Source organism: Toxorhynchites rutilus, chromosome 3 (assembly GCF_029784135.1).
Source record: "Toxorhynchites rutilus septentrionalis strain SRP chromosome 3, ASM2978413v1, whole genome shotgun sequence".
NCBI lineage: Eukaryota > Metazoa > Arthropoda > Insecta > Diptera > Culicidae > Toxorhynchites > Toxorhynchites rutilus.
Genome location: NC_073746.1, coordinates 252,723,740 through 252,747,449, shown reverse-complemented (window position 1 = coordinate 252,747,449; position 23,710 = coordinate 252,723,740). Strand labels below are relative to the sequence as shown.

General features: G+C 38.7%; 1 protein-coding gene across 1 annotated transcript in view; it reads left to right on the top strand.

Moving 5' to 3' along the window:
• The window catches only part of LOC129777461 (ubiquitin carboxyl-terminal hydrolase 20), a 35,934-nt gene that overhangs the window by 4,894 nt on the left and 7,330 nt on the right, over positions 1–23,710 (top strand). Inside the window, exons 2-5 of the mRNA XM_055783730.1 lie at positions 18,292–20,255; positions 20,384–20,654; positions 20,728–21,021; positions 21,077–21,530. Coding sequence (XP_055639705.1) covers positions 18,292–20,255; positions 20,384–20,654; positions 20,728–21,021; positions 21,077–21,530 — 2,983 coding nt within the window. The remainder of the gene's footprint in view (positions 1–18,291; positions 20,256–20,383; positions 20,655–20,727; positions 21,022–21,076; positions 21,531–23,710) is intronic.

Sequence of the window (23,710 nt, the reverse complement as noted above, 5' to 3'; positions counted from 1 at the left end):
TCAGCAAGAACTAGATAGTGAAGAAATTTCCCTAAGTATACAAGGATGCAATAATCAACGTTATAACATACATAATTTGAGGACTGTGTCGGAATTATCTCTTCCCTCACAGTCAATGAATATTCATGAATTACGACGAGAATACAATCACTTAGAAGATATAACTCTCGAAGGATATGAAAATGCTATGCCAAAAATACTGTTAGGTTTACCGCATTCGTTTTTGATAAGCGGTAGGGAGACGCGATCAGGTAAATTTAATGAACCAGTCGCACAGAACACTAAACTCGGATGGGTTTTGTTCGGGCAAACTAACGAACATAAAAAATTGAAAGGACACGTGCTGATGAACGACGAAATTGATTCATCAGATTATTTCAATAAAATGATGGAAAATTATTTTAGCCTAGAAGATTTCGGGATAAAAGTACCTGTAAAAACCTTGATGTCTAACGATGAAAAAAGATCGATTGATATCATGAATTCCACTTTGAAATATGAAGAAGGAAGTTATGAAATTGGGCTGCTTTGGAAACAGGAGGATGTACAATTTCCGCATAGCTATCAATCAGCCATGAACAGACTACGTGGTCAAGAATCAAAAATGCGTAAAAATCAATGTCTACGTAAATGGTATGTTGAGAAAATAAAGGAATATGAAACCAAGGGATACGCTAGAAAACTCACTCCCACAGAACAGCAGCAACGTGATCCAAAAATATTTTACTTACCGCACTTTACAGTTGTGAACCTAAATAAACAGCCCATAAAGCCACGGCTTGTTTTTGATGCCGCTGCTAAGGTTAAGGGAGAGTCCCTAAACACGAATTTATTACAAGGCCCGGATGCAACGACGTCGCTATTTGGAGTGTTAATACGATTTAGAGAAGGAAAATTTGCGATAACTGGAGACATCAAAGAAATGTTTCATCAAGTTAAAATAAGAAAGGAAGATCAAAATGCCCAAAGGTTTTTATTTAGGGAAAACTTTGACGAAGATCCCGACGTGTATGTGATGCAAGTGATGACCTTTGGAGCTACCTGCTCGCCCGCATGCGCACAGTTTGTTAAAAACACAAATGCTGAGAAATTCAGAGAAAGTCATCTTCAGGCAGTAGAGGCCATTCAAAACAACCATTACGTGGATGACTACCTAGATAGTTTCGACGATTTAGAAAATGCCTCAAAAATTGTGAACGAAGTTATTACCATTCACAAATATGGGCACTTCAATATCAGAAATTTTATATCCAACAGTAATGAGCTATTGGGACAAATCCCGGAAGAAAATAGAACGGAAGTTAAAGAAGACTTATTAGGAAAATTTGAGGAATCATATGAAAAAGTACTCGGAGTGTATTGGGATACAAAAAAGGATTTTATTCGCTACAAGGTGGATATTCCTGTTACACAGGAGTTTACGAAACGAAAACTGCTTTCACAAAGCATGAGTGTTTACGATCCACTTGGTTTATTATCACATATAACAATTCAATCTCGAATTCTAATGCAGGAGCTCTGGAAAAGTGGAATAACATGGGATGAACAATTAAACCCAGCACTAAAGAAAAAATGGGAGAACTGGCACACAAAACTGGAAGAAGCAAGAGCAATAAGAATACCACGTTCATATGCCAATTCTTCTCACCCAAAAGAACGAGAACTACATGTCTTCGTTGATGCATCTGAGAATGCTTATGCAGCAGCGGTATACTTAAGGAGTGTATATGAGTCACACATTGATGTCAATATCGTGGCTGCCAAGGCAAGAGTCGCACCAACTAAAATGCTTTCCATACCACGACTCGAATTACAAGCCGCTGTATTAGGAAGCAGATTGGCTAAGACAGTAAAAAACGAGCTACGTCTATCAATAGATAGAGTAGTATTTTGGTCAGATTCCAAAACTGTATTAGCATGGATTCGTTCAGAACCACGCAAGTACAAACAGTTTGTTGCCTTACGGATAGGAGAAATATTAGAAACCACATACGTAAACCAGTGGAAATGGGTGAATAGTAGGAATAATCCAGCGGATGAAGCTACGAAATTATCAAATAGTAATTCAATCTGGTTTACAGGCCCACAGTTCTTATATGATAATGAAGAAAACTGGCCAAATGAAGTTCAGAGAAGCGACACTGACGAAGAATTAAGACCACTGCACACTATTCAATCGAAAGAGTTTAGTGGTCTGAAAAGCATTCACATAAATTGGTGTTCGGATTTTGTGAGATTGAAGCGTTCTGTTGCAATTGCATTCAAATATATCGATTGGCTGAAATCAAAATGCAGGAACCAAAGCTTCAATAAAAATATTGACAAGGAGGACCTGGATTATGCTGAGCTCGTTTTAATATATAAGGCTCAATGGGAGTCATATCCCAAAGAAATGGAACTCTTACAAAATAAAATGAAAATTCATAAGGGAAGTGAAATTCGAGCACTTAGCCCGGAAATTTGCACGGATGGAATAATGAGATCAAAGGGACGTATTGAGAACGCTAACTGTTTACCAACTTCAGCCAGAACACCTATCATTCTGTCCTACAAGCATTATGTGAGCACTTTGATATTACGTCATTATCACGAAAAATATCGACATAAAAACCTGGAGACTGCCATAGCGGCAGTGCGACAAAAATTCTGGATAACAAACATCAGAGTTGCTATTAAGACAGTTAGAAGGAAGTGCCAATTTTGTAAAAATATGTCTGCGGAGCCAATTCCTCCAATGATGGCAGCCCTACCACGTTCTAGAACTACACCATATTGTAAGCCATTCACGTATACAGGCACAGATTATTTCGGCCCTTATGGCGTGTCTATTGGAAGACGCACTGAAAAACGTTGGGGATGTTTGTTTACTTGTATGACAACAAGAGCAGTACATCTCGAATTAGCACAAGATATGAGCTCAGACTCTTTTATTATATGTTTCCGAAATTTACAATATCGTAGAGGTAAAGTGCAAGAGTTGTTCAGCGACAATGGAACTAATTTCATTGGAGCAAGAAACGAATTTGAGAAAATTCTTAGAAGGCTATCAGACGACGGAGTCAAATGGCATTTTAATCCTCCCGCTTCACCGCATTTCGGTGGAGTATGGGAAAGAATGGTGAGAGAAGTTAAAAGCCTTTTACCTCAAAAACAAGAAACCATACCAGAGTATGAACTTAGAACCATACTAACCGAAGTTGAATTCCTCATTAACAATCGCCCGTTAACGCATATTCCTTTAGATACAGAAGACGATGAGGTTTTAACTCCTAATCACTTTCTGTTAGGTTGCGCTGGTGAAGCTGTCATTACGATCGACGACGTTTCCAAAGCAGAAGCAACTCGTCAACACTGGAAAAGAGCGCAATCAATTGTTAAGGGATATTGGAATCGGTGGATAAAAGAATACCTCCCAACCCTAACTAAAAGAAATAAATGGTTGGAGAAGACTAAACCTATAAAGGTAGGGGATATCGTGGTTTTTGCCGATGAAGAAAAGAAAGGTAAATGGCATAAGGGCAAGGTGATAAGAACAACAACTAATATGGATGGGCAAGTTAGATCCGCTACCGTGGAAACAATTAAAGGTGAAATTACTAGACCAGCTGTAAAATTAGCAGTATTAGATGTAAGTAAGAACAATGAAATCGAGAGCTCAAAAGATACCACTATTTCCTCACCACCTCTTAACTTTGTTGGAGTAATTAAAAGTGCCCCAGGGAGTAAAGAGGAAATTAAGGGACCGCGAAATCCTCAAGAATGGGGAGTAAGAAAAACGGTTAACATCGAGCATGTAAAAGAGCTGGCGTCAAAATTGAAACCGAAGCCACAAACAAAAAAGAAAGTCATAGGTAAAATAAGACCATATACCGGCACGATACAAAAGGCTATCGTAACCGCAATGGCAATTCTAGTACTGGTAAATTTGACAAATGCCGTCAACATCCAGCCTATTGAGGAAGGGGGTTTAATGTTTGATCATGTTGGGTCATGTATAGTAAAGCGAGGAATTTGGAGGACAAATATTGTATCCAACTTAATTCCTAACGACGATATTTCTATGCTAGACTCTATTCATTCGAACTTAGAAAGAACCTTGAAGTTCATGGGGAATGTAACTCAAGACAGCGCTTTGACAGAACTTGTAATGTCGATAGAACGACAATGTAACAATGCAAAACAAGAAATAAATTTTTTATCACGATCAAAAAGGAGTCGTGGAATACTTGGGTTTTTGAAAGACCTGTTATTTGGGAGTAATGATGTGGAAGACGAAGTACAGTCTTTGCGTATTCACGAAGAGCAAAAACTTCATGATATCTCACAAACCATGAGACTATTGAATCAAAGAAGCAAAAATATGGGAGATGAATTAAGCGTAAGAATTCGTAGACTAAATGAAGGAATGTTATCTTTGAAGGGAAAGTATTCCGAAGAAAGAACTAATATATTCGCAAGAAAATGTTTTGAGACCACAACGTTAGCTTTGCAATTGATTGATGGCATAACTCGAAAATACAGGATAATTAAGACTCACCCTTTAGCCGAAAATGAAATGCAAAAGGCAATTCAAAATATAAAGAAGCAATTACCAGAAGGATACTCAATCCTTAGAGACCCACTTGCAGTTAAATACAACATTAAAATTGAAAATGGAACAGTAAATATAATAATGGAAAATGTAATTATTAATAAGGAAAACTTCGAAGTATTCAATGTAATCCCTATTCCTGAAAATGGAAGTGTTATAAAAATAGATCACCATGTAATAGCAATTAATAATAAACATGAATTTTTTTACCCAGATGGAAATTTAATAAAGCTTAATGAAAGTCATTATGTGGTAAATCAGCCAGAATTAACCAGAGTTCCAGATTGCATAGCTGGAGCATTACTTCATGAAACGATAAAACAAAAATGCTCAACAAAGATGATGGAAGAACCATACACCATGTTAACAAAATTGAATAAGATCAACTCTATATTGTACACAACGAGCGACCCTAGCAAGATAATAATCCATTGTAATAATGTAGCCATGTCACCGCCTTATAAGAACGCGATCATAGAACTGTTCCCAGATTGTAAGATCCTAACAGAAAAAACTATTCGTTATGCCCAAATATCTGGACATAACGGGGAAGCTAGAATATTTTTTAAACCTATTCAGAAACTACCATATGTACTAGAAAAACCAAACATAAATGAAAATTTGAATACAACTATCTCGAGTAGAAATCCATATGAAAAGGTAGATATAAAGGATACAGTAATACCTGAAGACGATTTTATAAAAAAGAAACACGTATATACATTTGGAGGTACCATAACTGTTATTTCAATGATTATAATAGTAGGAATTTACGTATACATAAAATTAAAGAGAAGAAGTAATAGACAAAATAATAGAAGAAATGATGATCCGCCTTCGTTATTAGACATGATACGGCTAAATAGAGTTCAGGAAGAATCAAGAAATATTCCTATTATTTTAAACCGTGATAGTTGTCTATAATTGAGTAAATCTATGTAGTAGATTTACGGAGTCCGGAATGTTACGGACAGCTGAGGCTTATCGCGGATCGAGTTACAGATCCATAAGATAAGCAATATTTGAGATTATATTTAGAAAAGACCTCCAAGCGAGGTATAGAAACGTTTAGAAAGGACCAATGTAAGGCAATTAAAAGATGTAAGAGCTCAAGTGTTTTGTTAGGCTAGAAAACGCTTGTAGTTCGAAATTATTGCCGGTCATAAATTCAGAATGGACGAATATTTAAATAGCGTCCGGTAAACAATTTAATGCATGCATCATTTAGGATGCATTTTTATTACCCTTTTCCATCCCTAGCTGCGCTCAGCCAGATACACCAGCAGGGTGTAATAAAATAAAAGGATGTTATTTAGAGCGAAGGATGGAAAGGGGAAATCCAAGAATAAGATAGGCGCACCGACGAGGTGCTATAAACTTAAGGTATTTTCTTAGGGTAGTGCAGCCGTCTCAGACTGCACGTTACCATACGCTAGAAGAAGGGACAAGGAAGGTAGATGATCTAAACGAAACCGATATGTTATCGGTTTTCAAGAGAGAGAGAGGAGATGTTCCTCGTCAATCTTAGTTTAAGGAACCATGTATATATTGTGAAACTTTTGAATAAATTTTTTAGTATTGTAACAGAACTCACGCGAAAGCGTTAAAATTTTTCTTTCAATAGAGAAATTTTTCATGAAGTGACCGTATTTTTGGGGAAGAATTATCAAAAACTTTGAGAAGAGTTGAGATATTGGCAAATTCTGCAATTAGTAAGCTCTAAAAGTCTTCTGAAGACAGTTTGCTTGTAAAATTTTAAATATGAAAGTTAGAGCAAAAAAAGACGTTTTTTTCATGATAACCCCAAAGCAACTTAGAAAAGCTCTATATCGGTTATTTCAAGAGATAGAAAAATGCTTTGTTCTACAAAGTTGCTTTATATAACTGGGGCTACAACATTGTCGAACTATGTTCACCTCTATCTATGAAGATAAGAAAGTTAGATTTATTATTATTTCATCCAAAATTTTGGTCACCCTGATTTTGACAACATGAAAATGAGCGCCCTATCATGTGTAACAACTTTGTCCAAGCCAGTTTTTGTCTAGGCCGTCGTGCATAAATTACGTAACGCTAAAAATGCGACATTTCACTACTTGCAATAAGTCTTCGGATATCCCGGGGCAATCCGACGGTAGGAACTGATTCAAGATTCAATTGATTAAAATGATAAATCGAAAATATATATGACTTTTTTAAAAAGAAAGCTCTCGTCTGGTCTTTTTCACATTAATTATGATTAGTGGCTTGATTATTCCTTGGTACCGAATAATCTAGAGTTCAGGCAGTTTGCGCACACTTTGAAAATTGAGCCCATGAGAAAATTCGTTCGAAGAACAGTGCCTTCCAGAAGGAATTGCAATGTACATTGGACCATTGTATTGAACTGCTTCAGCATGACCGAGGTGCCCTAGCTTTATTTTGCATCCCGCGGTAACAGCCGAAATATGCTTATGTTTAGCAGCCACTACAAAATCATGATCCGGTAGATTATTGCGATATTCGAAATGCATTAACACGTTCGTCACCCCGTCACCCAGATATGGGTGACACTTTCCTCGTTCAAATTTAATATGGTTTTTAAAATGAAATTGATAGGAGAGGCACCTAAGTGTAACTTTAGGATACGTAGAAAAATAATAAAATTATAACCAAAATATTATGATTTTTATATTATACTTTATATTAATTTATAGTACGGAAGGTTTGTACTGGAGTTTTTAGCGGAACCCATATATTACGGCTTTGGCATGTGCAGGGAAAAAAATCAATCAGGAAGAACGAAAATAAAAATCAAGAGAAATCAGGATAGTTTTGTTTTTTTTTGTTTAAATTGGGTTGTCCGGAAAGCTTGTGCCGACTTTTGGGAAAACAAAAGCATCATAGCGTCATACATTGATTCTATTTTATATGCGCAATTATTTTTTTATTTATTTGCGTTCAATTAATGATTATATCCTCGTCGAAAACTTTTCGGGGGATTTTTCATGGTGCCCATAGGGTCTATGATTTTTCCTGTAAAGAATTTTACAGGGACCTGAACCTGTGGTAATTTGAAGGTGCAATACCCGGTTAGTTTAGTTGGGGGACCTTCCAGCCTGACTTCAAACTAATGCGTTATTTTGTCGAAGATACATGTAATTTGGAAATGCCCTGATGGAACAAATATTATATACTCTCATATGGTTTTTGAATCATGCATAGTTATATATCATACATATAAAATCTACCAAACATTTGTAAAGCTGTCATCCTTGAAATAAGATTCTGGAGTGAGAGAAAAATCTCGCAACACTATCCTCAATGTCCATTCATTCAAGTCGTGCTGACAGCGTTTAACTTCGTGTTCTGTCATTGTGAAGCGGACATCACAATGGATGCTTCAAGTGGAATAAACGCACTAGTAAAATAAAAATTATGAACTTAATTTTAATTCTCCTGCCTCTACACTGTTTTTGGGCTATACTGCTATCGGACATGCTAATCTGATAGAATACATTTCTTTCCTTCACGCCTACATCATGCTTCAATGTATGTCGACAATGTACTTCCGATGAAGCGAATCGCTTTGGAATTCATAGATAATAAACTAAATGGAGAGTAATCATTATACTAGTGCGGATCGGAGAGCATTTTCATGCAGGCTATTATGACAAACAATCCATCAATCCAGAAAAAAAGCATTAGAAGTATATTTATGACGGATAATTTCATTCCGATAAAGTAAAAAGATAAAGTACAAAATCAGCAAAAGTCAGGATAAAATCAGGCAAAATTTAATGTTTATCAGGATGCCAGGGAACGTAACGAAAAGTCTGGGAAATTCTGAAAAATCAGGAAGGTTGGCATCTCAGGGCATGTGTTATTGTTGTCAACTCGTCTTCAAATTTAAGAAAATATTGCTAGATCATGTTGAAATTGTCTACAAACCAAGTTTGAACTTTATCTAATAATTTATCCGCAAGTTGGGTCCGTAAGAAACTCAGAAACGTTCCATTGGGCGACGAAAGTGTTAATCGGTACCTGCTTACTACCCATTACAAAAGGTACTTTGTCATTTTGGCTCAGGGAACACACCTCTTTCGATCCCAGAATCGAAACTAGCTGATCAAGCTGATAGGGGCGCAAATGGAATTTTGTTACGTAACGATCACGGCTACCCTCCCTCCCTCCTATGCAGGGATGCCATGTGATTGTTTTAAAATGTCTTCACATGGTACGAAAAAATGTGTTCAAATGTCTTCACAATCTTATCGAAGGAAACTAATATTCATAACCAACTTTTGAACAAAGCTATCAAAGCTTAGTCAATGTTCATTCTCATTTGTGTCGTTATACAGCGCATTACATTAAACATACCTTGAGGTTTTGAAGTTTATTTCAATTAATGTGGACAAATAGTATAGAAAGACCTAAGCTAATCTATTGTATAGTATTGGCCCAACATAATAAAAATACAATGTCACAATCATTTGAATTCTCGAGCGCAAATCAACTAATGTCTCCAAGAGACAAATGTGTTCAGACCACTGGAAGTTCTCCAGAATTTGAAGTAACAGTTGCTTTGTTGTTGAATTCATTCTATATGCTTGTGGATTATGCTTGAAAAGCTTGAACGAAGCAAGTAAATGACCCGACGCGAAAGTTTCCGTTGATTACTAAGCCCAAAGGAATACGAGTGACACGGTTGAAAAGCGAGCGAATGGCACTGAGACAAAAGCTCTACTTCTTTCGACGATATTTTTGTCCAATAATCAGAATTTCATGGAAATAGTATCTCAAAAATCCACGTAAGCTATCATACTGAAATGTCTTCACATATTTTATAATGTCTTCAATATGTCTTCACAAAATCACATGTCTTCACAGTAAGTCAAATGTCTTCAAAAGCCTGACAAACCTGGCATCCCTGCACCTATGTCACATTAAGTAACGAAACCTCGAGAACAAAAACTTTTTCTAGATTTTTTCTTGAAAATTTTCAATTTTTTTTGTACAGCTATAGAAGAAACAATAATGAGATCGGGTTGAGGAGCGATGGAAGGCAGACGTGCGCGTTTGCGCTCTGCGCATTTTTTTACAGTTTTAATACGTTTAAAAAGTGTTCAGTCTACCGGGAAAACAATTTAAAATTTAAAACAATGTGTTAGTCTAGTTTATTGAAATTCCTTGTACGAATGAAGAGGGCCAGATGTTGGTATGGCCCTCTCAGAACAAAATGAAACTTTCTGGGCGTGAAAACCTTACCTAATGAGGCATTTTGGCATACTTAGTTTTCCGAAAATTTATCTAGACTAACATATGGAAATGGCTAAATATTTTTGATCATTTTTTCATAACGTTTTTACTCGAAAATGGTCCTACAAAAAAGTGATCTATGGAAGAGTTTTAGGAAAATAATAGAATTTTCAGAAAAAAATACTGAAAAATATTTTTTTGAAATTCTACACTGAGAAAAATTGATTTCAAAAACTAAAAGTCGATTTTCTCAAAATGATCATCTCAGAATTTGATGAAATAGCAGATAAATGGTAGATAAATATTTGCCCCACAATTCTTCCATACATCGCAACTTGTGCATATTTAAAGCAAAAAAGTTTTCCTAGCAAAAACTTTTTCAAGATTTTTTCTTGAAAATTTTCTATTTTTTTGTACAGCTATAGAAAAAATCAATAATGAGATTGGGTTGAGCAGCGATGGAAGGCAGACGAGCGCGTTTGCGCTCTGCGCACTTTTTTCACAGTTTTAATACGTTTAAAAAGTGTTCAGTCTATCGGGAAAACAATTTGAAATTTAAAACGAAGTGTTAGTGTAGTTTATTGAAATTCCAACAAAAAAAAAAGTGTGACATTATTTAGCAACATAAGTCAAACCGTTATCTCCAGGATTTGCAAGGATTGCAAATGCAGTGCTGGTATTAACCCCTTCCCGGATTATTTAATACGTCACACATCAAGTGATTTCACTACTCTGCTGAGCGTTCTATCGCCCTATGTTTGTACGGGAAAGGGTTAGCAACCCCAAGTGTACATCAACAGTAATACAGTAATAGAGAAAATACGTTCACCGGGATATGCCCATCCCATCCAAATTCTCATTGTATCATCCAACACAATGAGAATTTGTGAAACTTGTTTGGCAGTGATTTAGATAGTGAAATTGAAGTTTCACAAGCTCCATCAAATGGTCTGGGGTTCGATAATGCATACGTGTGGTAGTGTTGGCAATAGTTAGAAAATGCATCAGTTTTGGCTGAGTACAAATGGAGTAGTGCCAAAACTGATACTATTGTACTTATGAGAATGGTGCTAATGCTGATGCATTTACCAATACTACCGCACCTATCCTATATTGATTTTGTCTAACTTTTTGAAGTACGATGTAACTGCGTCACGAATTTATTCAGTGTTATCGAATCGTTGACTGCCGAACGCCTGTTTCATCACTGGGAATAAGTGATAGTCGCTAGGGGCGAGGTCTGGGGAGTAAGGAGGATGCTCGAACACAGTACATTTGAATTTTTTCAATTGCTCTTGAGTTACGCGAGCAGAATGGGGCCGCGCATTATCGTGGATGAGGAACACTCCTTTCGTCAATAAACCTGGCCTTTTGTTCTTAATCGGTGAAACATGGCGATGAAACAGGCGTTACGGCGATTATGTAGAAAAATAGAAAATAAAATGTAGATTACGAAAATCACCTTGTTTTTTGTACTAACTTTATTTTTCCGCGATTTCTGAGGCACTGAAACTTATTTTTTGAACGGCCCTCGTATTTATTTTCCGTCACTTTATATTTGCTGCCGGTCACGACTGGTAATTTTCAAACAAAAAATGGCTATTGTTGGAGAGCTGTCGTTGTTCTCTGAAACATGACTGAAACATATTGTATTTGACTACAAAAACAAGCTGAAAACTGTACTTTAGCATCCAAGGGTCACCATAAATCCATTTCTACTTGTTATTGATTTTTTCTATAGCCGTACAAAAAAAAAAAATAGGAAATTTTCAAGAAAAAAATCTTTAAAATGTTTTTGTTAGGAAAACATTTTTGCCTTAAATATGCACAAGTTGTGATGTATGGAAGAGTTGTAGGGCACATATTTATCTACAATTTATCTACCATTTCATCAAAATCTGAGATGACCATTTTGAGAAAATCAACTTTTAGTTTTTAAATCGATTTTTTTCATTGCAGAATTTAAAAAAAAAAATTTCAGTATTTTTTTCTGAAAATTCAATTATTTTCCTCAAACTCTTCCATAGATCACATTTTTGTAGGACTTATCATTTTTGAGCAAAAAAATTGTAAAGGGTTGTATCTAGGACACGACCGCATATTTTCGACGTAGAACTACGCAATTATATTATGCAATCCACTTGTTTACCACTTCGAATATTATTTTAGAATGCATCGAAATTTTTGTAATAGATTATGTTCTTCGTTACAAATAAATTTGATGAACGTTCTTTTACGTTTGATATGATGCCTAGGACTACCGAAATATGTAAACGGAAGGATTGTCAAACGATCATTGTATTTTACATTTGCCTCTGAAATTTTTGCACATCTCATGTTTACGTAGTTCTCGAACCGCGAAAGTTCATTCACCTCTAGTGTCTGAAATGACGATTTTCCCAGGCTTCTCAGTTTAGAAGTACGTTTTAGGGAAACATATTCCGGTCTGTACAACGACAAGCGAGTACGAAAGTACTCAACACCAAAAAATACTCCGACTTGCACGTATTTGCGAAGCGGATTCCCCGGGCACAATAATTTTGGAGTCCGTGTTAGTGAAACACAGCTCAGTGGGGAAAAAATACCCCCGACTTGCATGTTTTGACAAAGCGGATTTCCCTTGCATGTATAATTGCAGAGCGGATTTCCACAGGTACATCGAATCTGAAGTCTGTGTTGGGGAAATCGTAAATCGGGCCAATTAAAACTTGGCAGTTGTGGTTTTTAAATAACGCTTGACATTTTACAGTTATTCAATTGTTCATCTCATGAAAAATAATATTTTATAAATTGTGATAAACGCGTCGAAATAATTCCTAGCAATTGATGCAAACATCTTTCCGATCTGTTAAGAAATGTTCGAGTTATAAGCATTCGAAATACGGGTAGCGTTAGCACACAAATCGGCAGAACAAATGTATGGGAAAAAGGAAGTTCTTCCAGTTTTCATGAATTTAAACCATTTAGAGATTAGCGAATTGTAATGTATAGCATATCATACAAATCTTAGAGAATTTCCGATTCGATTGGTATGCAAATCATGAGAATTCGTTCACAGTGGAAATAGTTATTAACGTTAACTTTATTTCATGAAAACGTGACCTGTTTTCTGATTTGGCACCCTTCCTGAAAGACGTAGTTCTACGTCAAAAAAATATGAAAAAAATGACCAAAAATATTTAGCCCTTTCCATATGTTAGTGTAGATTCGTAAAACTTTTCGCTAACGCTTGATGTATATCCTTTAATTCATTGCAAGCACCTTTTAAGGTTGTACCATGGTCTGGAAATATTTGGGTTGAGCTTCTCGACGTACTATATAACGTTGGATGGCAACATTACAAGACTCCGTGGATAGTGAAGCAATAGGTTCCAGATGCATGATCATATGTTCATGATCATGATCATAGGGTGCCATACAATGCCACCCATTGCTTCACGTATTGACACGGATCATATGTGGCGGCCCAAAATAATCGGGACTAACGTGTGAAAAAGGTTTGATCATAGCTGGAACACGCTTCTCTGGTAATACTACCATTCGAGGGACCTTTGGTAAGGCATGATTGACTTCACATCAATTGCATCTACTTCTGACTTTTCGCACTAAGACTCTCAACTCTGAATATCTGGAACTTCTGCCTTAGTTCATCAACCACCGACTCTCCATTGCTGTGACCAAACATTCGGTGAAACTACTCCACCAGTAATTCCGAAACACGATGATTGGACGGTAAAATAATCAGGAATTAAGTGTCGTATTCTGCTACTGTTGATAATTCAATTCGCCCTTGCGTTCGGATGACATCATCCGTCCTTAAAAGACGACATCTATCGAAAAAAAATAAGATAAGACGTATAAAAAAATAAAATAAGACGTATAAGCTACTGTTCGCAATGAACACTCCCACTTTAAAAACTTTTCGAGATCGATCACAGTTTGATGTATAACTTCACGGTGAACGTGGACTGCTCGAAGCTTTTCCGTTGTCTCTGATCGATCTGTCTTCTGTTGTGGCCATTGGTTTTCCGACTCGTAGAGGAACTTTGGCCTATTGAACCATCTGCTGGTAGGTTCCAAGCTAGGACCTTTGTCCCATTTCGTTGCCTCGTCAGCGACATTAGAACTTTTCGATACCTAGCTTTATTTTTCTATTTTGGTCTCTTCCAGTGTGATCTAAGGAACCTGAACTCTCTAGATTGGCAGTCTTTATTGATTCGTGCTTCTCTTCAATGGGTTAAGCCCATATTACAAGAAATTCCTACTAGGGTAGACGCAAAATTTTGTGATCCGACGGGTCCAAAATGGCCCGCCCGAGCAAAGCTTGTGAACAACGGTTTTGGGATTTCTTGCTTTATTTTACCTTACTTCCGTGCGTGGCACATGGTTGCCAACGCTGATCAACGATTTCGGAATAGAGAACCTAGTTGAACTCTACAAAGGTTGAACTGAACCTTGTCGTTGACTGAATAAATTGAACTTTATCGAATTAAATCTTTAAGAAACGTGTAACCAATTTGAACTTATGAATTGAGTTTTATTTTTTCGGTTGGTTGAACAAATTGAACTAACTTACTGAGCAAGAATCCTGACTATGTGTACATGGATCTCACCCATGTCTAGATCTATAAGGGAGAGAAACGATCTCCTTTTCCTACTCAGATAACCGAAACCGCAACGGTTATCTGCCTGCCTATCGGGTGTATAAAATTAATTCCACTTGTTCGCGTGGTTCTAAGTGTATTCCATACTCCACTATGCCACCCGCGTGGGGTCCTAAATAAACATATGCATGTTTACGCGATTGTTTCTATTCTTTCTTCGCGCTCCGCGCTCATTTCCCGTGCGATAAGGGGTGAGACCTAAACATATATTTTTATCATCTCTCGGGTGGCTTACACGGCGCTCTCGCCTTGGGTGTTATCAAAACATGCTTCCCACGAAGAAGGTTCAAGTGGGAAACATCCAGCTAATTGCCAACAATAAAATTTCTAATTCTATACCTATTTCTACGCCACCCGCGTAGGGTCCCAAGTATACGTTTGTATTATTTGCCCTAATCCCTTTCCTTCGCCAAGCGCGCTATCTGATGCTAAGTTTGTTTGCGTCATAATTTACGCCGCTTATCTGAAGCTTTACAAGTCAAAGAAAGAAAGAAAGGAAAAAACACGTGGTTCCCTCCTGCTGGCATTGATTTAACATGGTCGAATTAATTGAGATGTGCCTGTTGCGCTTTTATCCAGAATCTCATATAATTAAACTGCTATATCCATGCTAATAAATTGCTGGAATCACTCACAATGAGTCATCGGGCCATGGACAGCGTTGTTGATCACTGAATCTCTTAGACGACTGCCGATTACGGCAGCTTGCAGTTCCAAGCGAGAAATTGATAGGGATTCCATAGGGGCCACTTTGGCTTCTGAGCCCTCTAGATAACATCGTGGCTGACCTCGATCTATTATATGGCGTCCACAAACACATGGAGCTGTAAGGTGTTGTAACATTCCACATAACTAGACCAAGAATTCGGTGTTTCGTAGAATCTACCCGGCATTGACAACGTGAATGTGAAGATATTCTGCTGCGGTAACCACGCAAATCCCGGTGTATCCATTCTACTGAACTCTCTTTGTGCATGACGAGATCCTTCCTACTACCTGGACACATCGTTCCGACCCTTTCATGAACAACACTGGATTACCGTAGGAACTTTCTGATTTCCCGCCTTCAAATGCACATCTCTGGTTTGGATTAGGATTGGGCGATCTTTATAAAAAATCGATCTTACGGAATCGATTTTCCCAACGACGTAGGGATCGATCCACTCATTAAATCTGTACCAAAGAATCGATCTTTGCCGAATCGATTTTTTCGATTCATCTGCTTATTCCATTTGAATGCTGTCGTTTCTTTGAACAGGGAATACAAATTTCATATTTCTATTCAAATATCAAAAGCATTTCGTTTTTTAGTATGAAGGCCACAGCCACAGGGCATTCATCTTGTGCCGTCAGGTAGTATTATTAGAAATTCAATAACCACCCAGAACTCAGCTGACAACGATCCCATAAAAGCCAATCGTGTCATACATCTGTCATTTACTCAGAGAAGATTATTGATTTGTCGCCAGATCTAGACATCATTCTTTCACCTGTAATTGATGTCCACATCAGGTTCAATGATCCTAATTAATTAAAAATAATCATTAGAAATTCAACAACTGATATTCATCCAGAAATCCGCTGACCATAATCCCATATAATCCAACCGTGCCATACGTCTGGCATTTAGTCAAAGGGTCTGATTCTCGAATACACTTCACGGTGGAAACGGAATGAAACGTATCCGCAATGACAACGGTACGGTGTCGACATCTGGATACGAGATTAGTTTCCCACTCAACTTATCATTATAATATCAAGTTATCTTCAGATGAAATTTTTACATAAGATCATTATATCACACGAAGAAAACAAAGTTTTCCACTCACATTGAATACCAGTTTGATACGAAGAAGTTAATTTTCATTAATGATTTTTTATTTGAAAAGTGCTCATTCTGCCTGAAAACTCATTATTATCTTCGACACTTCACTAACTCGTAAAGCGTAGTTCAATGGCGTGCCGTTTATTTCGTTTCCACCGTGAAGTGTATTCGAGAATCAGGCCCAAAATCTTGGTAGAGAAGAACGCTTTAGTTGGGCCTGATATCACCATCCAATTTCGTAACAATTCTCACTGTCAGCCTAGTGAATGTGATAGTGTAAATGTAACTTGTGACCACTTGTTTTGTAATGACCAAACTTCCAATACTGCTTCTCCTAAATTTACGACCACTAATTGACATCTTTGAAAAGGATCCAATGTTTATGAAAATTGTCAGGTGATTTTTGGTGAGATTAAAGTCAATTTGTTCACTGAAAAGCGATCAGAAAGATTAGAAAGATCGAAAAGAACAGATCGATTTTCACGATTTTTTGGAGTACAAAGAATCGATCCAATAAATCGGAAACTGGAGAGGAAAAGATCGATCTTCTAAATATCGATCCAATATCGCCCAATCCTACACCAAATGGTGGAACGCAAGGCAGAGCACAGTGTCGTAATCCTGCATGATGGTGTCGTGCATACGATATGTCACCGAGTGACATAGATAGCAATGGGACATGATAGGCGCAATTGCTCCGTGTGAGCATATGTACGACACAGTGTATGCAGTGTATGCGCAAGATGAGGCATCTTTTCTGTGTGAAAAGCATTGCGATGGTGATGAATATGCTGTTCAGCATATATATAGCGTGAGTATCGTGTCTAGTGATCCCCGATAATCGTACGATTAATCGATTAATCGAATACTTCCTACAGATATCGATTATTAATCGAACGAATACTGAACAACCAATAATCGAAGCGAACGAATAATTTACGTCGATTAATCGATCCAAGCCCAGAGCAAAATAAAAGTACGGCTACTGCAGTGTTATCCTAAAAATCAATCATTGTCACTGGCGCTCGTGATCGAAGTTCAATGCCGTCAACGCGAATTGAGCTTCTTTTACGAGTTTAGGGGAACGTAAAAGATAATAATTGATTTTCAGGCGGAATGAACGCTTTTTTGTTTCCAGATGGCTTTCTGGATGAGAAATATTAATCTAACTAATTATTTCTCTCAGTATGACGATTAATCGATTAATCGATTATTTGGGGCGATTAATCGTATCGAATAACAAACTGCTGAAAAGTATTCGATTAGTGGATGAACGAATAATTTCAAAAATCAGGGATCACTAATCGTGTCTTACAGCTTTCAAGATCTTAAAGACGCGTCGACCAAGGCGCCTAGAAGAATATCCAAAGGTGGGCCAATATGCTAAAACCGCTCGGCAGCCATCTTGGAAGTCTACTGTGTTTTGTTTGTAAACAAAACACAATACGCTTGTGCCCAAGCACACTCGTGATCAGTCTGTCTCTTTCACGCTTCAAGCAAATCATTCCCCTTCTGCTTTCTTCCGTACAATTTTTATATACCGCTCCCCTAACCAACTTAGTGACGAAACGGCCTCACCTAGTACCATAGACCCGTCTTGGCGTCGACATCACGCCGGTCCACGGCTTACAGAGACAAGGCTAGTTCTTTAGCGAGTAAACATTTTTTTTGATGACGTCATCCGAGTCGTCAGTGTAAACAGTCGCCAGTTGTGTTTTGTTTTCCGATTTACGCGTAAATGTTCCTGAAATGAAAAATCGAAAATGGTTCAATGCGCTGTGAGCGGGTGTATAAATTATGAAAATGACATTATCGGGCCAAAAAAGAGATTCTTTCGCTTTCCGATAAACCGAGAATTATGTTCTTTGTGGATAAATGTTTTAGCAAGCTGACAAACGTCGCATTGTAAATCTCTCTTCAATGTTCAAAGTCATCGAAAATGTAATTAGTTCATTTTATTCTTCTGTTTGTAGGGTGAGCCGTGCACGGAATGCGAGGCCAACGGACCCAATTTATGGATATGTTTGCAGAAAAACTGTCTACACATCGGTTGTCCGGAACAGTACAACGACCATAGTACAACTCATTTCCAATCCAATCGTAACCACTGCATTCACATGAACCTTTCGTCCCAACGCATTTGGTGCTACCTGTGCGAGTTCGAGGTGTTCCTGTTGCAGCAGCAGCAACAGCAGCAATTGAGAAGAACCTCGATAGTGAGTAACGATTCCAGCGATGCCAGCCGGTACTCGAATAACAACGAAAAATTGCTAATGTATGGGGCCGGTGGTGGCGAATCCTGTGAAAGTAGCTGCGAGGAGGATGACTTCGAACGGCATGGTAAATGGAATGGACTGGTTGGATTGCAAAATATCGCAAACACGTGCTACATGAATGCAGCTATTCAGGCTCTAAGCAACAGTCCCCCGTTGACGGGTTATTTCCTGGACTGTGGATCGATAATTGACACGGATCTCCTTGGAAATCAAGCGGCATCAAAGCCAGGTCTAGCGAAGCATTATCATAAATTGATAAAAGGGATGTGGTGTAAAAACCGACGGTATGTTGTACCAAGCGGAATTTTGTACGGAATACGCATAGTGCATCCAATGTTCCGCGGCTATCAGCAGCACGATACACAGGAATTTCTTCGTTGTTTCATGGATCAATTACATGAGGAGCTAAAGGAAGTAATTCAACCGCCTCCTGAATTGCTGTCGCTGCAAGGGAGGGACAATATGAACACTAATGATCAATCTCCTTGCCCGTCTCCATCACCTTCCCAGTCGGAAGCAGAGTATGAAACATGCGACAGCGGCGTTTCGGAACAGTCGAGCTTATCTGATGAAATATCTGTGAACAGCAAACGCAACAGGAAGCTGTCGAGATCACCTAGTCCCACCACAAGCCAAAGAAACATGTCGTTCAACAGCCGGCAGCAGTCGCCAATCGGAGGTAATCGTAGCAATTCGAGCGGTACCGGCAGCATGATATCAATGCAACAACAGCCGTGTGCAAGCAATGATTCTCAGCAGCATAAGACTGCGAAAGAGAAGTTGCCAGAGCGATCAATTATTAGTGATATATTCGATGGGAAGCTGTTGTCATCGGTACAGTGTTTGACCTGCGATCGCATTTCGACTCGCGAAGAAACATTCCAGGATTTGTCGTTACCCATTCCAGGGAAGGATCATCTTGCCGTGCTACACCAAAACCATCCATCAATGCCAGGAAATGCTCACTCGTCGCCGGTCAGCAGCGGTGGCGGAGGCGGTGGTATAACGTGTTCGGATGCGGTTTATCCAGTGACGGGCGATAGTTGGATTTGGTGGTTCTGGAATTGGCCATTGTGGAGTTGGGTTCGATCGTGGTTCTGGGGACCAGCCGTTACTCTGCATGATTGTATGGCGGCGTTCTTCAGCGCAGACGAACTGAAAGGAGACAACATGTACAGCTGTGAAAAGTGCAATAAACTTCGTAATGGTGTAAAATATTCCCGTGTTCTTGAGTTACCGGAAATGTTGTGTGTTCATTTGAAACGTTTTCGTCATGATTTGTCGTACAGTTCGAAAATTTCGAGCCCCGTGAATTTCCCTCTACATGGACTTGATATGCGACCCTATTTACACAAAGATTGCAAATCGGAAGTAACTTCCTACGATCTTTGCGCGGTCATTTGTCATCATGGGACGGTAGGCGGAGGACATTATACCAGTTTTGCTAAACATGATCCCACCGGGAAGTGGTTTGAGTTCGACGATCAGTTGGTAACGCAGGTCAGCGCGGAGGATGTTCAAAATTGTGAGGCTTATGTGTTGTTTTACCGTAAGAACAATTTAAAAATGATCACCATCCGGGCCCAAGCAAGCGACCTTATCAGCGTACAAGAGCATGCGTCCGATATCCGTTTCTATGTGTCTCGTAATTGGTTGCATAGGTAAGCAAAGGTGAAAGGTTGGGTATCCTGTCATAAATAACAGTTGCTGAATATTTATTTACGTAGAGGCGAATGAACTGAAAAGTTTAAAGCCTCTTTAATCCAACATCATCATCATTTATTTACAGGTTCAATACATTCGCGGAGCCTGGACCTATTGATAATTGGACGTTGCTCTGCCCACATGGAGCATTTCCTCCGAGCAAAGCTCCATACTTTTCGAAATTGGTGGTGCCAATTCCGCAAACGTTGTGGGATTTCCTGTACAAAAAATTTGGCGGTGGCCCTGTTTGCAACCACATCTTTCCCTGTCATATCTGCAAGAAAGCTGCAGAGTCGTTAACCAAAAGGCAACGAGCAGAACTGGAAGCATTTACCGCTTGTAATGATGAGTATCAGGTGAAATTAATGCTTTTTAAAACATAAATTCAATACAATTATTAGTTGTTTTTTTTTCTCATCGTAAATTCAGAATAATGATACTCCCACCACAATCTATGCGATTTCTATGGGGTGGTTCCGCCAATGGCAACTGTTTGCACGGGGAGTAACCACCGACGAACCTGGTCCGATTGATAACAAATCCATCGCAATTCCCGGAGATACGAGCATTCCATTGCGTAATGTTCGTCAAGGGTCGGACTATGCTCAGATCAATTCAGCACTTTGGCATTTCTTCTACGGCATTTACGGAGGTGGCCCGGAAATCATTCTTCGCGGCAACCCCATTCCAGCACCAGAACCGAAAATGCAGAAAAATGTGAAGGTAGCGATTGCGTGTCATTGTTATGTCGGTAATGTACCTCATGTTCAATTGACAGGAACGAGAAACGGAACCAATGGACATAGCTGAAGTGACTTCAACGTCAAAGACGACCTCTACAACGGTGAAAGATTCCGTGCTGGATGTAACGATTGATGATCAATCAAGTGGGTCCACTTTGCTATCCCCAAAACCCCAGAAGAGTGTATCTTTCGATGATAACGAAAGTTATATCGAGAACAACGGGGAATACAACGACTCATCTCGTGCGGTGCAGCAAAAGCGGAAGCAAATGAAGCACCAACAGAAAGAGCTACCAAAGGAGTCCAGCAAAAAATCTGAAGCGGAAGCTTCGGATGGAATCATCACCTATCTGCGACGGCAACACCTCAAGCATCAACAGCAAGTTGTCGCTGACGAGGGACCGACAGTGGAATCGCTAGAGATAGGAAGCAAGAAGGATAGACGACATCGCTCAGGAATGAAATCGAGCGGACTATTCGGACCGGAAGGTAAGTCATAGGGTGGGTTTAGACTAGTGATATATTCATGTGAAGAAATATGATGAGATTTATAGAAATCGCATCAACCGTTTACACTAGCGAGAACTTCTATAATGAATATATTCATATTTTCGATGAATTTATTCAAGTTATATATACCTCGACTAAGTGTATCATATTTATTCTCACCCGTTTACACCTATTTTCAGGTGAATAAATCCATCTATAGCTATAGATCTCCCTAGTGTAAACCCGCCATTACATACGTGGCTTCAGGGCGATCGTGTACGTAATGTACAAATAAAACACACACGAACGTAAATTACAACAACAAAAAATGGATGGGTCGTATCTATGATATAACCGCAAGGTTGACATAGGACTACCGTTGGCTTAGTAATCCTCTTTTGTATTGATAAAATTATAGATTGAATGAGCGTTGTGTTCGTACCGGCTTTTGTAGTCCATGTTGGGAAAACACATTCCGGAGTGCAAAAATACATGCGGGTATTGAAGTACCCCCGTTTGCATGAACGAATAATTTCAACTTGAACTTTTCATACTACAGGGCTTATTGAACAATAGATTTGAATACACTTTAAAAATGTGTTAAAAAATGAAAATAAAAGATATTCGGTAATCGGTAATGAATTAGAGAGACTTTAAACTCTGAGAGTTCATTCGTCTCTAACAAGATATTCTTTTCTGTGTCAATTTTTATTGAGGCAATGTTTATTGAGAACCTTTACGACATACTAGTTAACACTTATGGGTCAGGATCTGCGGCATTGATTTACAACGAATCATTCACTTTGCGTAGTCCGTATGATTCTGCTGCTTCATGATGAATGGAATGGTTCGACATGTAATGAGTTAGAGCTTGAGCTTCAGCTTGGGTAGACTGTACAATCCGTAGTTGCTCTCCGTATTGACCTGAACCAACCAAATTGCACAATGAACACACAGAATGACGCTTGGGACTAGCAAATCATTCTCGTTGTGCAATTTTAGGTGATTCGAGCTTGAATGGTCAATAGCAACGCCGGCCACGTCCTGAAATATCGGCCAATCGACGAAACGAAATTCCGAAAGTCTTATGTGTCACCACACACCGCAGAGATTATCTTTTGGTATCCTGAAAAGGAAACCCTGTAAAATAATTAAACCGGCTATATACTATATTATTATTCGCGCGTATTTTTGTCGAACTTCAGTCACGACGACAGAGAGTTATTTTTGGGGAACCTAAGAAGGAAACCGAAGAAACTCCCCTAAAATCAATCGAACCTTCGGTATATTCAATTGTTCATCACGCATACTCTTTATCAAATTCCTATCGCGACGACGAAGAGTTATCTTTGGGAAATCTGAGAAGGTAACCATGAGTGTGAAAATGCAGTCGAATCGTATGCAATCGCGAGAGGTAAACAGCTACACAGAACTGTACCGGTGTGGCCACCACTGTCCTCTCGCCTTACATGCATCGAGTGTACAAAATAGCCTGACTCCCCTCGCCAGTTACCGTACAGTCAAATCCAATATAATAGCACTCAAGGCTACGGTAACAGTGGATCCGAGCTCAAACGAACACTTGTCTGCACAACTGGCGAAAAAAAAAATCTCTTTGCTACGCCGAAGCATACGAGTCCGAAACAAGCGAGGGAAAGCAATGCACCCACACTAATACAATTCCATGCAGCTGAAATCCCACGACCGTATAGGGCGCTTGCAGCGTGCATATGTATTAGTGATCTGTTAGGCAGGCAAAAGAGATCGCTTCACAGGATTTATATGGATCGACAAGATTGAGCTTGGTTTAAATAATTATTTTGGCGAAATAGTTATAGAAATTACGCGCTACACTATATTAATAACAAGCGAATATATGTCTCTTTACATAAAAATATTTTCTTTTAGCGTCAAAGCCATATACACGGAGAAAATTTGAAATTTCTGTTATGGCTATGATTCATGTTTATGGAAACAGATAGATTATTCAAAAAGTTGCACTGGAACAGTGCAATATGCACATTGCGATTGTATAGTCAGATTGGGTGAATATGTTCCCATGAAGGCTTTGTGCTTTTTGCCCTGGAATGCAGGTCTCGTGAAGAAATAGACTATAATGAACATTCGTGTGCAGATATCCTTGATCGGTGGTTAGCTTCGCCAAAAAAGCGGTTGATTAT